This window comes from Aquarana catesbeiana, linkage group LG04, assembly GCF_042186555.1.
Source record: "Aquarana catesbeiana isolate 2022-GZ linkage group LG04, ASM4218655v1, whole genome shotgun sequence".
Taxonomy (NCBI): Eukaryota; Metazoa; Chordata; class Amphibia; order Anura; family Ranidae; genus Aquarana; species Aquarana catesbeiana.
Genome location: NC_133327.1, coordinates 210,732,048 through 210,747,781, shown reverse-complemented (window position 1 = coordinate 210,747,781; position 15,734 = coordinate 210,732,048). Strand labels below are relative to the sequence as shown.

The 15,734-nt window shown below is 39.2% G+C and overlaps 1 protein-coding gene across 3 annotated transcripts in view; it reads left to right on the top strand.

Moving 5' to 3' along the window:
* SI (sucrase-isomaltase) overlaps positions 1 to 15,734 on the top strand; it is a 470,126-nt gene that overhangs the window by 140,367 nt on the left and 314,025 nt on the right. For all 3 annotated transcript variants that reach the window (XM_073626133.1, XM_073626134.1, XM_073626135.1), the window contains 5 exons: positions 2,784 to 2,915; positions 3,070 to 3,186; positions 4,287 to 4,400; positions 6,288 to 6,372; positions 11,260 to 11,377. In XM_073626133.1, coding sequence (XP_073482234.1) covers positions 2,784 to 2,915; positions 3,070 to 3,186; positions 4,287 to 4,400; positions 6,288 to 6,372; positions 11,260 to 11,377 — 566 coding nt within the window. The remainder of the gene's footprint in view (positions 1 to 2,783; positions 2,916 to 3,069; positions 3,187 to 4,286; positions 4,401 to 6,287; positions 6,373 to 11,259; positions 11,378 to 15,734) is intronic.

Below are 15,734 nucleotides of genomic sequence, written 5' to 3'. Positions count from 1 at the left end.
AAGGGCCAGGAGTGCATAATTCAGTCCATAGGGTTCAGAAAAGCAGAATTCACATAGTGCAGGGGGTCAGAAGTACATAAGCACAGAATACAAGTGTCAGGAGATCGTAAAGCAGAACATGGGGTTCCAGAGTGCGTAAGGCGCAGAGCCTAGGAGTCAGAAGTACATAATAACACAGAGTTCAGGGGTCATGAGTATGTAAGGCACAGAGCAAAGGGATCAGGTGTACTGTATGTAACATACAAAGGTCTAGGGCCAGGAGTCTGTGTTCACACAGATCATAGGTGTTAGGAGTGAGTAACACAGATTGCAGTGGTCAGAAGTGTGAAAGGCACAAATTGCAAGGTTCAGCAGGGTGTGTATTGCAGAACACAGGGATCAGGAGTGAGTAATGCACAAACTGCAGGGGTCAGGCGTGCATAACGCAGAGGTTAGGGGTCAAAAAGATATATTGGGCCCCTTTCACAAGGATGTTCTGATCAGATCCGCCTGTCAGTTTTTCAGATGGATCTGATCATAAGGTCCATAGAGCCCTATACGCAGGAGGATGTAAACATACTTGTGCCCAAAAGGGGACCAAAGGCCTTTCACATGTGAGTCACCCCTTCAGTCACATTTTTTCTATGAAAAAAACAATTATGTTTACATCAGTTTTTACAGTTTTTTTACTTGTTGCAAAAACCAATCATAGGGGACTAAAGTATAAACAAAAAAACGTTTCTTGTCTAAAAACAGACATAAACGTAAAGGGTGTAAATGGACGGCTTCTATTTACATTAATTCAGATCCAGCTAAATCAAAAAGGACAGAGCCTTGTTCTGTTTTAAAAAATGGACCTGAAAGGACATGGATGTAGATAGATGTAAACAGATGATCACCCATTTACATTCGACCATCCATAGACATGCACTGTGGTTTGTCTGGATCTGTCTGAAAAACTGATAGACAGAGCTTAACTAAATGGACCGTTTCACATGGACATCATTTGTTTAGGCATGTTTTTTGCTACGGAAAAACTGATGAATACTGATTCAGGTTCCATTAGTTTACTTTAGTTTGCACATCTGTCTTAAGATCAGTTTACATAAATTTGCACATCAGTTCAGCTTAATTCACATTAGTCTACATCTGTTTTTCATCCATTTTTTTTTAGTTGTTGAAGAAACTAGTCATATGTGTCTAGAAACAGACGTAAACTGATGACATCTTTTTACATCTGCTTACATCCATTCAGATCCATCTAAATCAGGGATATGCAATTAGCGGACCTCCAGCTGTTGCAAAACTACAAGTCCCATCATGCCTCTGCCTCTGGGTGTCATGTTTGTGGCTGCCAGAGTCTTGCTATGCCTCATGGGACTTGTAGTTCTGCAACAGCTGGAAGTCCGCTAATTGCATATCCCTGGTCTAAATGGAAAAGGGATACAGCCTTGTTTCATTTTACAAAAACAGACCTGAATGGACATGGATATAGGCAGATGTAAAAAAGGTGATCATCCATTTATATTCGCCCACCCATAGACATTCAGTACAATACATTGTGGTTCAGTGTGTATCCATCTGAAAACCTGACACATACCCCTGTGAAAGGGCCCTACCAGTCCAAACATTCTCTACCATCTCCCCTCTCCCCCCAGTTAAGCTGTGAAGTTGTATTTCCCTTTTATTAGATTATTGTACCCTCAGTACATTAGATATTTTAAGAAGTTGTACACGGACAATCACAAACAATTGATAAACTATCAAATATTAAACCAACTATTGGAATTGTTTCCTCTACAGAGCATCATTAACAATGGAATATCAGTTTGAATAATTACAGAGAAGTAGGCAATGGAGCTGGTGTTGTGGCTGCCTTATACCACCCAAATCTTGTCCGGTTCAGAAATTGGAGACATGGGTGGTCCTTGTGTTACCACCAGGCTCAATAATTTTTATTGTTTTATTCTACCCTTGCCAATGTAGCCTGTTGGAAAAATGTGGGAGCAACAGTGATTTTATCTATTTAGATGCAGGCACTATTCATGGGTACCAACTGTCAGAATACAATATCTGGCAGCTGAGATAGATTTCTTTAGTTAGATTTCTTTATTTTAACTATGAGTGTATGGCCACTTGTGAAATCGGTTACCATTTCCGAGGAACACTTCGAGGAATGTCTGCATCTAATTTTAGTTGATTTTCAGATCAAAGGAAAAATGACAGTTTTTTTTTTTTTTAACCAAATTTCCTACTGAATGTACTCTTTTGTCCATAAACTATTTCTGGATCTTCCTGCTCTTATTTAATCTATACGAGTAGGCCCTTAGTCTACATTTCCACCATTGCGACCCCAAAGTCGCGCGATTTAGAATGCGACTGAGTGCAGGTTTGATCCAACTTTATACTCTCTGGATCAAAGTCGCATCAAAAGTCGCAACAAAGTAGTGCAGGCACCTTTTCAAAGTTGCATAGATTGGAACAGGTGCCATTGAAATCAATGGGATGTAACTTGTCATGCGACTTTCTGAGTCCAAAGTTGCATGACAAGTTGCACTAGTGGAAACAAAACCTTAGATATATGCTTGAACAATGCAATGTTATTTCAACAACAAAAGGATATATTTACACCACAGCTGTATTAGCTGTATAACTGTTATTTTTTTTTTCACATATCAGATATGGCTGTTTTTGATAACACTTGATCGTTTTCTTTGCAAACTAAACCAGCCTCCAATTTAGAGCCAAGCAATACTCAAGATATAAATGACAAAGGCATTAGCTTTAATTTATTTTGTTTTTAGGATGTTCAATTTACTGATATTGACTACATGGAAAACAGAAAAGATTTCACCTATGATAAACAAAAATTTTCAGACCTCCCTCAGTTTTCTCAAAATCTACATGCCAATGGCCAAAAATACATCATCATATTGGTAAGTACCTTTTCATTTCGGTAAGTTTTAGAACACGGTTTAACAATATTAAGTGAATCTCTCACATTCAGTAAAATGTATAAATGTTATTTCAATTATTTGTTTAAATGTTTACCAGGTATTCAGATTGTTAGTATTCTATTCTTCTTTCCAGGATCCTGCTATTGCCAATACGCCTCTTATTAATGGTCCATATGGAGCATATGAAAGAGGAAACAGTCAAGGTGTTTGGGTAAATGAATCAGATGGAAAAACCCCACTTATTGGAGAGGTAAAGCATCATTTTACTATATTATAAGAAATTTTCAAAAGAGGTTTAAAAAAAAGAGGTCTGGAAAATGACTGGTTGCGAAATATCAGAAAGCAAAGCAAAAACGGTCCCAGTTTTAGCATACTTTTTTACAGTAGGATTGCAACCAACAACAGGGCCACGTGCCTATAAGGTTGTTTAAAAGCTAGCAAACAGTAAGGGTAAGTGCACACCATATACGGTGGCACTGTGTTGGGCAGCTATTCCAGCACAGTCCCACCGCATGACAAGGCAAAATACTGTCTCCTGTGTGCCCAGTTCACACCACTGAGTTGCGTTGGTGGGTGGACATGCAGTACTTTTTTTCAGCACAGCGCACTGTCTTGCACAGAGTGACCAGCAACTGAACCTTATGAAATGTCTGTGTGACATATCAATAAAGTTTGTTTAAAAAGAAATGGAAACAGTGCCATGCACAGAGTCCAGCAGATCATCTCAACAGCAACACACAGCACAAGCTGTGAACAAGCCCCAACTGATTCCTCTTCCCAAATCCATTTTTGAGCCCAGACTAAATTGAGAAAGCAAGCCAGACATGTATCAAATCTGTCACACAGCATGGCATTACTAAACAGGAGCAAAGAGACAGATATAAAATATAAAGCCTGCCCTTAACTATTTCCTAATTGTTTATGTGTATTTTAGGTGACAATCTTTCACCTACAGTGGTAAATCAGTCATACCTTTGCAAATACTGTCTCAGTTGCCTCCCTGGGAATGCAGGCCTAGGGTCACAAATACACAAAACATGGTTACATATACTATAATACTAAATAAGGGGCAGCATGATTTTTCAATAAATGTCGGTGTGAAATATTTGCATATTGAAAAGTGTTTATGTGATCTGAACATTCTTAGTCATCTTTCTAGCTTGTTGTCTATGCATGTAGTGAACAAGCTTGTTTTAAGGCAGAGAGAATACATGGCACCTCATACATTTAGTAGATCATATTTAACTCATAATGCTGTATCTTGGAATTGGACTAAATGCATACTAGACCTAATCCATGCATAATTTTTGATTGAGCATAACATAACAATATTATTAATCTCTATGATAGGTTTGGCCTGGAGTTACAGTGTTTCCTGACTATACCAATGATGCTTGCACAAAGTGGTGGGTTGATGAGTGTAAGCGGTTCTATAACGAAGTTAACTATGATGGCATATGGATTGTAAGTGAAATATGATTCATACATATATTTTATTGTGATCATAAAATATATTTTTTTGTATTCGTGGCAACCGGGGTGATTACATTTTAAACGTAAAGTGATTGTAAACTCATACTTTTTTTCCAACAACAAACATGTCATACTTACTTGCTCTGTGCAATGGTTTTGCACAGAGTTGATCATACTTTTCTCGGGTCCCCCAATGTTTCTCCTGGCTCCTTTTCCCTGCCAATTGCATACTCGTGTACTTGTCTCAATCCAGAGCACCAAGCGTAATTTTTGTCTGCTGCCTCTTCCCTCTACTATTTGCATGAGTCACTTCTTACACATTTTCCTGACACCAAGAGAAAAAAGGTAACTGGAGAGGGAGCTTAAGCACACAGTTTGTTTGACAGCCTCAAGTCTGTTCCTGTGTGCTGTGTGAACGTGGAAATGTTCCTTCCCTCCAATCAGCTCTCACTGAGCTCTGCAGAGTGTAACGTTAGCTCCCCCGCCCTGCTTTTTGGAGCTGAGAGATCCTGTGTAAATGCTGCACAGCACTAAAAAAATAGGTTTTAATTGCTTTTGGATAGAGTGGGATATGGTTGAAATCTCTGCCAGATGTCAAATGTTGTCTGTATCCCTGTTGGGATACTATTTTCTTATCCAAGACCACATTCACACCTGCAAATGGGCCTGACAACAATTACAAGCATCCGGGGGTTAATCAATCGCTAGGTGAACAAGCAGCCACAATTAACTGTAGGAACTGGCAGCCTCCTGCAGCTAATGTCCCGGAACTCCCACTCGGGTTTTTGCACGTAATCATTGTTTGGCCCATTCACAGGTGGGAAAAAATTGGTTTGCTGTTCTCTACCTGTTGGAGAGATGTCCACCCATATTCTGCCCAGATAACATTAGTACAGGAGGTAAGTAACAGTCTCACCAAGAGGGACACAGACAGCAATGAAAACCTCAAAAGATCTTAAACTTCATGACAAATAGCAAAATAACATATCATAATAACATAATAAGATGTCCTTTAATGAAAGGTAAGTTTAAAGCTGAAGTCCAACCAAAACTTTTTAAAGTTTTGTCTAGAACGGAAAAAGGGTTAGAATCTCTGTCAGGATTTGCTATCTGGTTCCCATTTAAGAGATTTTGCCTCACATCATGTTGCAAAGATAACCCAAATTAAGACCAAATCTCTCCAAAGTTAGAACCTCAGTACAGTGTAAAGCAAAGTACCGGAGAAAGTATGAAGCATGCAAAATTGGAATGAAGTCAGCACACTTTAGATATGCTTGTTCCTAGTTGTTATGAGCTAGTATGAATTGGATAAACATGGCTACCAGTCAACTAGTGTTTTTTTTTTTTTTTTAGGAGAGTTCAGCAGCAGCAACATACATTTTCTCTCTGTATAGGTTTTATTAAAATTCTGTTCAGGGCATTTGTGGTTATGCTTTGCCAGGCAAGCATCTGCTTATGCACTACAGTCCTTCCCAGGCCTGAACACCACCAGCCCCCATCCTGGTGGTTGGGAGATCCTACATCTGAGTAAGCTCTCACGCCATCCAACACCAAAATGTAATCAGGGTGGGCTCCTAAAACTTGTTGATGGCAAGCGAGTATTGGTCAGCGGGAATACCTTGCTGGAGTGGATGGAATGAGGTATCAGGAGGCAATGCCACTTTGCCATCAGTGACAGTGACAGTGTCCCTTTAAATATTGACATATATACACCATTAATGCAAAATGAACAAGTATTATGAGCATATTCTGAATGGATTTAGACCATTACAGTCATTTGTACGTTTCATGTCAGAATATAGAATTAGAAGGTATTCACTATTAAAATGTTATTAAATTGTTATTGCATTCTTAAAGTGTTTGATAATTGTTAAACAGGACATGAATGAAGTTTCCAGTTTTGTGAAAGGATCAAGCAAAGGCTGTGCTATCAACAATCTTAATTATCCTCCATATACACCAGGTAATTCAGTGCAAAAAAATGAACAATAATGTTTTATTGAGCTTTACAATTAAATTGAAATAATGTTAAGATGATATACATTTATGTTATCTGCTAACCTGTTAAAGTGATATTTTTTGTGTGTAGAACAACCTTAGCAAATTTTATATGCAAATGTTCCTACTAAATGGAAAGCATAACTAATCAAAAATGTTATCTTAAAGTTTATTAACTTGCGGTTTCTTGGGTCAACTGATATCAAATCTTGATAGCAAAAAAAAAAAAAAAATTATATTTATATACAGGTTTAATGAGTGCCACCAGTTTGTACAGGGCTTGACAGGTCCTGTTTGTGAGAGCTTACAATCTAAATGGGATGGGCAAGTAATGCAAAAGAAACAAGTGTATAAATGAATTGTTCAAGAAGGTAAAATGTCAGTTGTTAGGTTGAAGCAGCATAGGCTTCCTTGAAGAGATTAGTTTTTAGGGATTACCTAAAGAGCAGGAGACAGCTGTATAGGTTTGGATAGTAAGTTTCAGAGGATAGGAAAGGTGATGAAAAGGTCCTGGAGGCAATCTTTGGAGATGAGGGGGCTAGAAAGCAGGAGGGCTTGGGAGAAGCAATGAATACAGTTTAGGTGATATTTTGATTTATTTAGTGATGCCGCTGGGGTTGAGTTGTGAATGTCTTTGTATGTGTCAGGGACATGCTGGCCAATGCACATACGCAGGCGCCGTCTTGCTGGGCACAGGTGCACAAGTATGTGCATGTGCGCAAACATTCTCACACAGATGCAAACGCCTATGTACATGCATGTTAGCCATTGACACTGGCGCCAAATGGCCTATATGGGTGTGGCAGCTGCACTGGTACATTGCTGTGTGGTCTGCAGCTTTACCTGTGTACCTGTTCCTGTTATCTGTGCTTGATTTCTGTGTTTGACCTGGCTTATCCTGACCACACTTACTCTCCACCTGTCCTGACCTCGGCTTGCCTTAGACTTTGTTTATCTCTGCTCATCTGCCTGATATCTTGTTGCCAACTTCTGCCTGCATCTTGACCATTCCCTGCCTGCCGTTTATGCTTCTACCTGATCGTCCATTGCTGAATTGGCTTATCTGACTCTGCATCCAGTCATCTATCTGTCCTGCTCTGCATTGTGCCTGGTGACACTGGTCCTTCATCTGCTGTGTGCTGCCAGCCTTCCTGCACCTGCTACCAGCTGCTGCCTTCCCAGCCTGGGATCTGCTGTTCCTGCTGCCATCCACTGCTTCAGCTATCCAGCCCAACTGCCATGAACCTCAGCAACCAATGTAAGATCTTAAGGCACTCCTACCTCACAGCGCTCTCATGGCCACTGTCGCAATATCAGTGGTCCTTGAGCCGGGGCTGTACGAGAGGTCTCCCTCTACACGTCAGGCTCTGCCACAAGGTACGTGACAGTATGTTAGTATTTTTGGTTTTATCCGTTGGGCAATTGGAAGCCAGTGGAGGGATGCCAGAGAGGAGTGGCAGACATTGAGTGACTTTTAAGGTGGAGGAGTCTGGCAGAAGCATTCATGATAGACTGAAGGGGTTGGTGGTATAGAGGTAGACCAATGAGGAAGTTGCAGAATTGGAGGTGAGAGATAATTGATTGAATTAGTAGCTTGTTGGTGTCATTAGTTAGGAAAAGGCAGATTTTGGCAATGTTATGGAGGTGAAGGTGGTAGCATTTGGATGTAGGGCTGAAAGGAGAAGTCAGAGCCCAGGATTATACCTAAATCACTGGCACAAAGGTAGTTGTGCTGTTGATCTGGGGGGGACAGGTGGGGTGGGATAAATGTTATGAGTTCAGTTTTTAAAAAGATTTACATTTTGAAAGTTGTGTGACTTGCACACTGATATCAACTTATATATTTTGTTCTATCAACTCTTTAAAACACTAGACGGCACTGTAATACAGCGTGCAAACACCCATATATCAAACATGTATTAATAAAGTGCAAATAGTGTTAGAATCTTTTATTAGAACAACAATCACAAATAGAATATAGTGCAAAAATGTTTTCCAACTATATGTGTCCACTGCTTTACGCACCAAAGTTTCCATAAATTACAAAGTGTCCAAACTTTTAGCAATCTTATGTTGAAAAAAATAATAAAATAGTGAATAATTTTGTGTCTGTTCCTTGTCTTCCATGATCGATCAGCACACTATTGTGAGTCCACTCTGTTAAGTAATAATGTATCCTTCCCCTCTCTTTCAAAAACACCTCAGCTATGATACTGTATGTGTACACCCACACACTGTGCTCGCCAGGGTCACTTAAATCTTCCTATGCATCTTCCAGAACTCACCATATCAAATTCAACCCCAGAAAAATAGAAAAGGTACTCCAATAGTATATTTACATTTAAAACCTATTATAAAACTTTTCAAATCAATGCACTCACATATGCAAATATGCATAAAGAGATAAAGAGAGTTTTTGTCTCGGTCAAATACCAGGAAGTGTATACAATAATACATTATACTAAAACTAAGTTAGAAGGACAATGTATGAGAATACAGTATCAACAATCTGACAATAGTCAAGGTAGTCAGTAAAAGCTAAAGTAGACCATATATTGTTGGTTTCGTACATTTGAAGAGTATACTCAGTGGTGTAGTGGTTAGCATTCTCGCCTAGCAGTAAAAAAGGGTCGCTGGTTCGAATCCCAACCATGACATTACCTGCCTGGAGTTTGCATGTTTTCCCTGTGCCTGCGTGGGTTTCCTCCAGGTGCTCCGGTTTCCTCCCACACTCCAAAGACATGCTGGTAGGTTAATTGGCTTCTGTCCAAAATTGGCCCTAGTATATGAATGGGGACCTTGGATTGAGGGTAGGGACTGATGTGAGTGTGTGTCTACAACCCTGATCCTTGTCCCTAACCCTGTACATCTCACACTCACATCAGTCCCTACCCTACATAGAAAGTAAGATAGGAAGAAGGAGATAAAAGAGGCATAAGGTCTCTTAAAGAAGAAAAGAGGTATAGCGGAAAAAGGAGGTATATTATGTACATATAAAGCTGGGATCACTTATAATTGAAAATAATTATTGATATGATAAGCAAGCAAAAAATGAAAGAGTAAGAAGAGATGAATCTGTGATTAACATGTGTAACCACAAAGGGTTTTCTATCATTCAGCTGCAGGGGGATAGAATAACAGAGAAGGAGGAAGCTATTGGGGTGGAAACTATAATCTTTAAGGTGTCATAGGTAGTGAAATGGATCCACATTAACCACAGAGTTTTGAATTTATTGTAAGTGTCAGAATACATTGTTAACAACTCCTCCATTCTCATAATGTCAATAACCAAGATACCCATAGTGATAGAGAGGGGTGTATTAGGGGACCTCCAGAAGGTAGATAAAATTTGTCTGGTTGTCGAGAGGAAGTGCTTCAGTAGACACCGTTTCTGGAAATGCAATGACCAAGTTAAAATGGATAACAATGCAATTTCAGGGGAAGGAGCTATGGAGTGCATGTATATGGAATATTTTTGGCAAATAAGGATATCATTTAGTGTCACCTTAACTCTAAAATTGGCCTGTGCACAAACATATTTCCTGTTAAATTACTACTTGACATACATCAACATACAACATAGAAGAATGTATGAGACTACATCTGCATCAAATAATTTGAATATTATGAATAATTGATTACAAAAGGGCTAGAGAATGTTCTTATTTGTTCATGGTTAGTTGACATGCTGAGTATGGGTTTAGATCAATAAGTAAAGAGGGAGATAGGACTCTCTCTAGTAACAATGGGACTTTGAGGGGGAGATAGTGTGTCTGTTGTTTTAACAGACACACTATCTTCCCCTCAAAGTCCCATTGTTACTAGAGAGAGTCCTATCTCCCTCTTTACTTATTGGTTTGCTATTTAGGGATTGGGAGTTCTGTTTCAGTTTTCCCTGTTAACCAGTCCAACCATTTACTTTCTCAATCGCTATATGGGTTTAGATCAGTTACTAATCATATTCTCTCAAAAAACCTGTTTATTTATTTATATCCTTGTGCACGATTAGGTCTTTAAAGTGAACACATTTTCACTTTATTTAATAAGCTAAGTGAAAATTCACAACCTCTACTCCTTTATTCAACCCCAGTGTATACCTACATTTTATCTTGCTCATTATGGACTTGAATTACTAGCTTCCACACAAGTACCTTTGAAACTTGCTCATGACAGTGGATATTGGCAACCTGATCCTCCACGTAATAATGTGTGGATGCCCACTTTAGGGCCCAGAGGGTTGTGCACCTTCTTACATTCAGTCTTTCCTCTTTATTTTTATTCCTACCATTGCCATGGACAGTCGAAAAGTATATCTAGAGTGCTAAATTCATCTTTTTTTTTAATGCAATAAATGAACAATAAGGCAAAGCAAGTATGAAAATAATGCCAGAATCACATTCTACTGTCTACCAGCACAAATACCTAGTCCTTTCTTTGCAAAATTTTGCTTTTAAAAAAATGTAACTGCCCACTTCTCACCACAATAAAAACACTGTTACTTAACCTGATTATTGCAACTGATCTTAAAATGTATCTTCATTCCTAAATTGGATTTTTTTAAGGCAGCTAAACATGATCTAAACTGAAACACGATTTCTGTCACAGCACAAGTGTTTCCAAAATATTTTAATAGTGGCCGTAAAGGTTAATGGCGGAGTTTGTTTGTAGCTTGACTTATTGATCACTGTGAACTGTGGTGTTCATTAAACAGCATTTGTGAAAGCTACATGGCACTGTGTCAAAGAAATAGCACAATTCCTTCCCCCAAGAAAACAATCTTTGTAGAAATTAGACAAACATAAAGTGCACTGAATTATTGTTCACAATGCATATTTTTGTATTTCCCACAAAGCAATTTTGGACAAAGTAATGTATTCCAAGACACTCTGCATGGATGCGACGCAAGCCTGGGGCAAACATTATGACGTCCACAGCTTATATGGATATTCAATGATTCTTTCTACTGAAGAGTAAGATTTATTCACTTTTGTTTTACCAAGGTTACATATAATATTTTATACTATGACATACACATATATTGACCAATATGTGCTTCAAAGAAGAGCTCCATTCATTAAAATTTAGCTGAGTCTCCCACCATTTTATCTCCTTAAAGTAGAACTATAGGCAAACCTCTTTTTTCATTTTGGATAGAGTAAGGGAGGGTTATAACCCCCTATCAGATTTTTTTTTTCACCATCTGTGTCCCATTGCAGAGATTCACTTCCTGTCCCATAGCCAAACAGAAAGTGAGAGGAAATCCCTGCAAATTAATGGAATTCCTTGGGACCCCCAGCTCATCAGAACTAGTGTCCCCATTGGAAAATTTTCCCTCTATTACTTTTCTGGGGACAACCCAAAATGTAGGATTTTCTTTTACTTTCACTTTCAATGATAATGGTAAACAAGACAAATAGAGAGGGTGAATCTCTCTAACGAGGTACAGACAGCAATAACAACTGACACATGTAATCTCTCTCCACTCTATACAAAACTAAAAAAAGAAGTTTTGTCTTTAGTTATACTTTAAAGTCTATAATAATTTATAATCATTTTATAATTTAAGACCACCTTTTTCTTGGAAATGCTTAAAAGTACTTTATATCCTCAGTAAAAATGCTGCTTCTGCTTAACCTCTTCGGTGCTCTGTGTTGGCAGAGCTGAGTAATGGCCACACCTCTGATCACAAGCTTACTCAAATAGATTTATATTGCAGAGAAGGCGATGGAGTGCATACTGAGTCTAAAGCAGCCCATACAGTAATCATTCTTTTTTATTCAACTAATGGGTTGAAAAAAAAATGGCTTCTGTACAAACACCCTGTCAGGTTTTTTTTCTGATTGATCAGTAGCACTGGCTATAGCCAACATCACTGATCAGTGTATACCGACAGTGGGTAAGTCTCCCCACTGTCAGAATACAATAACTCAGTGGGAAGGATTCCCCCATCCACACTCTCTATGTAGATGGGGGGAATCCTTCCCACTGAGTTGATGCATTCTTACAGTGGGGAGACTTACCCGCTGTCAGAATACACTGATCAGTGCTGTCAGCTATAGGCGGCACCAGTGATCAATCGGGAAAAACCCAACAGGGTGGTTATACAGAAGTCGATCAGTAGGTTGACTTCTGTACACTCAACCTGTCCATACATGGTCCTGGTCCTTGTTGGTCCTAGTCCTTGCTGAACTGGCTGAATTTTGATTCGTGTTTTGCTGACTTACCTCTTGTGCCTAATGGAATGCACAGTCAAATTTAAATACCTTACATAAATGCAGTAAAGTACAAAAATGAAATTGAAGGGTGTTAGTACAATGTCAGACTGCACATCTATTGCTGTGACTTCAGTTGGACTTTAACTACTTTCAGTTCAGTTCAGAATGACGCAGCATGGTAAACTGTCAGAATGGGCTACTACACCTGGAAATGCTGCTGGCAGGATATTAAAGCTACAGATCTGTAGATCACAAATGCCTAACACTAATCCACAAATTTAGCAGGGTTCTTTGTAAGATTTGGTGCAGATTTTGTTCTGTGTTCCAACTAAAATACCTAGACTCATGTCCTTCCTTGGCAATCTAGTGACAATAAAACATTTTGTAGCAGGCTGTGTCAACTGAAAAGTGACCTAATCAACAGACAGTCAAACTCAAAACTGTCGAGAGGAGCTCTGCTAATTACTTCATAGCAACCTTTGTCAAAAGACAAGTTGCCCTTATTTTTAAAGACAGCTGGAAACTAGAAAGTGATGTTTTTCATCTCTGAATGAAAGGATATAGCAATAGAAAGAACATGTTATACTTTATTTGAAATCATGTCAAAGGTCTAAGGCTGGTTCACCCCTTACTGTCTCCTGCACCTTTCTATTGGCCACTTAGACCATCATTGTAGCAGGCCAAAATGATGGTGTGGGATAGTCCTGGCCAGCATTTAACATTAACAAAAATTGTCTAAGCTTGCAGATTGGAAATAAATTGCCAAGGAGATACATGAGCTGCACTGCAAGCATGTATTAAAGCATATCTAAACACAACAATTTCATATATTTCAGCTTACCAATCCTTAAATGTGGGGCTGCATTAGTTTCCTTTTTTCCAGATTTTTTTTCTTTATTTTTGCCTGGTGATCTGGCCAGCATGGGCTTTGTCATACTTGTGGCAGGCCCTGCCACACCTCAGAAAAGCGATATGCAATGGATAGTTTTTCAAAGGGCAGTTGACAGAAGGCTGGAAGGCAATATGTTGCTCACTGCCTTTTTTAACCCTGAAAATCTTGCAGCATTGAGCTGCAACCACAGGCATTATGTGCTTTTGCAGGGTGGTTGCTTTGCAGCCCCATTCACTTGAATGGGTCAGGTTCAGCAGTGGTCCTGCTTATTGAACCTGATATAGGTTATAATTTTTGGTGTGGCTTTGAAGCAAAGAATTACAGTAATAGCAACAACCCCATCTAGCTGCCACTGCAGCTTGGGGGGGGGGGGGGTTGTTAAAAACCTTACATCCCCCATCTGCTCATTTGAATGAGCTCTAATGCCCCGTACACACGGTCGGACATTGATCGAACATTCCAACAACAAAATCCTAGGATTTTTTCCGACGGATATTGGCTCAAACTTGTCTTGCATACACACGGTCACACAAAGTGACCGATCATTCTGAACGCGGTGACGTAAAACACGTATGTCGGGACTCTAAACGCGGCAGTAGCCAATAGCTTTCATCTCTTTATTTATTCTGAGCATGCGTGGCACTTTGTGCGTCGGATTTGTGTACACACGATCGGAAATTCTGACAATGGATTTTGTTGTCGGAAAATTTTATAGCCTGCTCTCAAACTTTGTGTGTCGGAAAATCCGATGGAAAATGTGTGATGGAGCCTACACACGGTCGGAATTTCCGACAACAAGGTCCTATCACACATTTTCCGTCGGAAAATCAGACCGTGTGCATAAATCTGTTATTTTTAACTTCCTTTAGACCAAGTTGTTCAGCAAAAGTTGCAGTTAGGACAAATCATTTAATACTTACAAGAGTGCTTAAAATGGTTAGCTATTTGTCATGTATAATAAAACCTTTATCCCAAACCGAAAAAAAACATGGCTGTAGCTGCCTAAAAAGTGTTAGTTGGGGTTTGGCTTTCATTTTGTAGTCGAGTCCATATAAATTTGCTAGTGCATCTAACACTACCCCTCTACAGGTTGACAATGCTATTGTCCAAGGGTGGTTTTGTTGCTCCTCCTGAAGCGAGTCTAAGACCGGAATAGTTTTACTGGTCCGATCACCAGGTGAAAATAAAGGAAGAAGCCTAAAAAAAAAATGCAATGCAGCCAGAACCTTTAAGGATTGGTAACACCAATATAATACATTTTTGGGTTTAGATACACTCTTCAGCTTTTTTTATTTCTTCTGTAATGTACTATAACGCCAGGAATAACATGTTCATCAAATATATCTAGTAGTAGTTAGTCACATTCACCAGGACTTTTTTCTGTAATATTGAAGAGGTGTTGTAGTTTGTCCAAGCCTTTTCGTCGGTTTTAACCTCCCTGGCGGTATGATTATTTCAGATTTTAGGTACTGAAAGCGGTACAATTATTTTGCATGGAAATTTGCAGTTTTTTATATTGCAGGCCTGTAATTCTTAGGAATAACACACTTAAATCTGTACAAACAAGAGTCTAGTAGATATCCCGGGTATGATAAAGTTTGAAACACAAAATCATAAATTATAATATAATAAATAACTATAAATAATTATAACAAATAATAATAATAAAAATTATTTAATAATGTAATCAAATCAAAAACACTGAAATTTGCTCAGTTGCAGAATTGACACTGTCATTACTTTCAGTGTTTGATGATGGATTTGGAGCTGAACTCCGTCCCCGTGCATCACAACGCTCGTAGGGAACAGAGCTCAGCACTCTGCACTCGGCACTGTGAATTGAGCAAGATGACAGCTCGCAGACACAGCGGGGAGACATCGCAGGATCCAGGGGTCAAGGTAAGTAACTTTGCCTGGATACTGCAATGCGATCCTGAGTCTGGCTCGGGGTTACTGCTTTTGATACTGAAATTTCACCCCGAGCCAGACTCGGGAATACCGCCAGGGAGGTTAATGAGTGTCAGATAAATACTCCAACATTTATATCCAAATAGGTAGCACCAACACCTTGATCCAGTTAGCCTTGGAAAGGCAGTGTTCACAAAAAAATGGAAGCTGATTGGTTTCTATGCAGAATTGTACTATATTTTGCAGTCTCCAGTTTTAGTAAATCAACCCCACATGTGGCAACCCAGACTGGCTATTTGTTAAAATATTTAC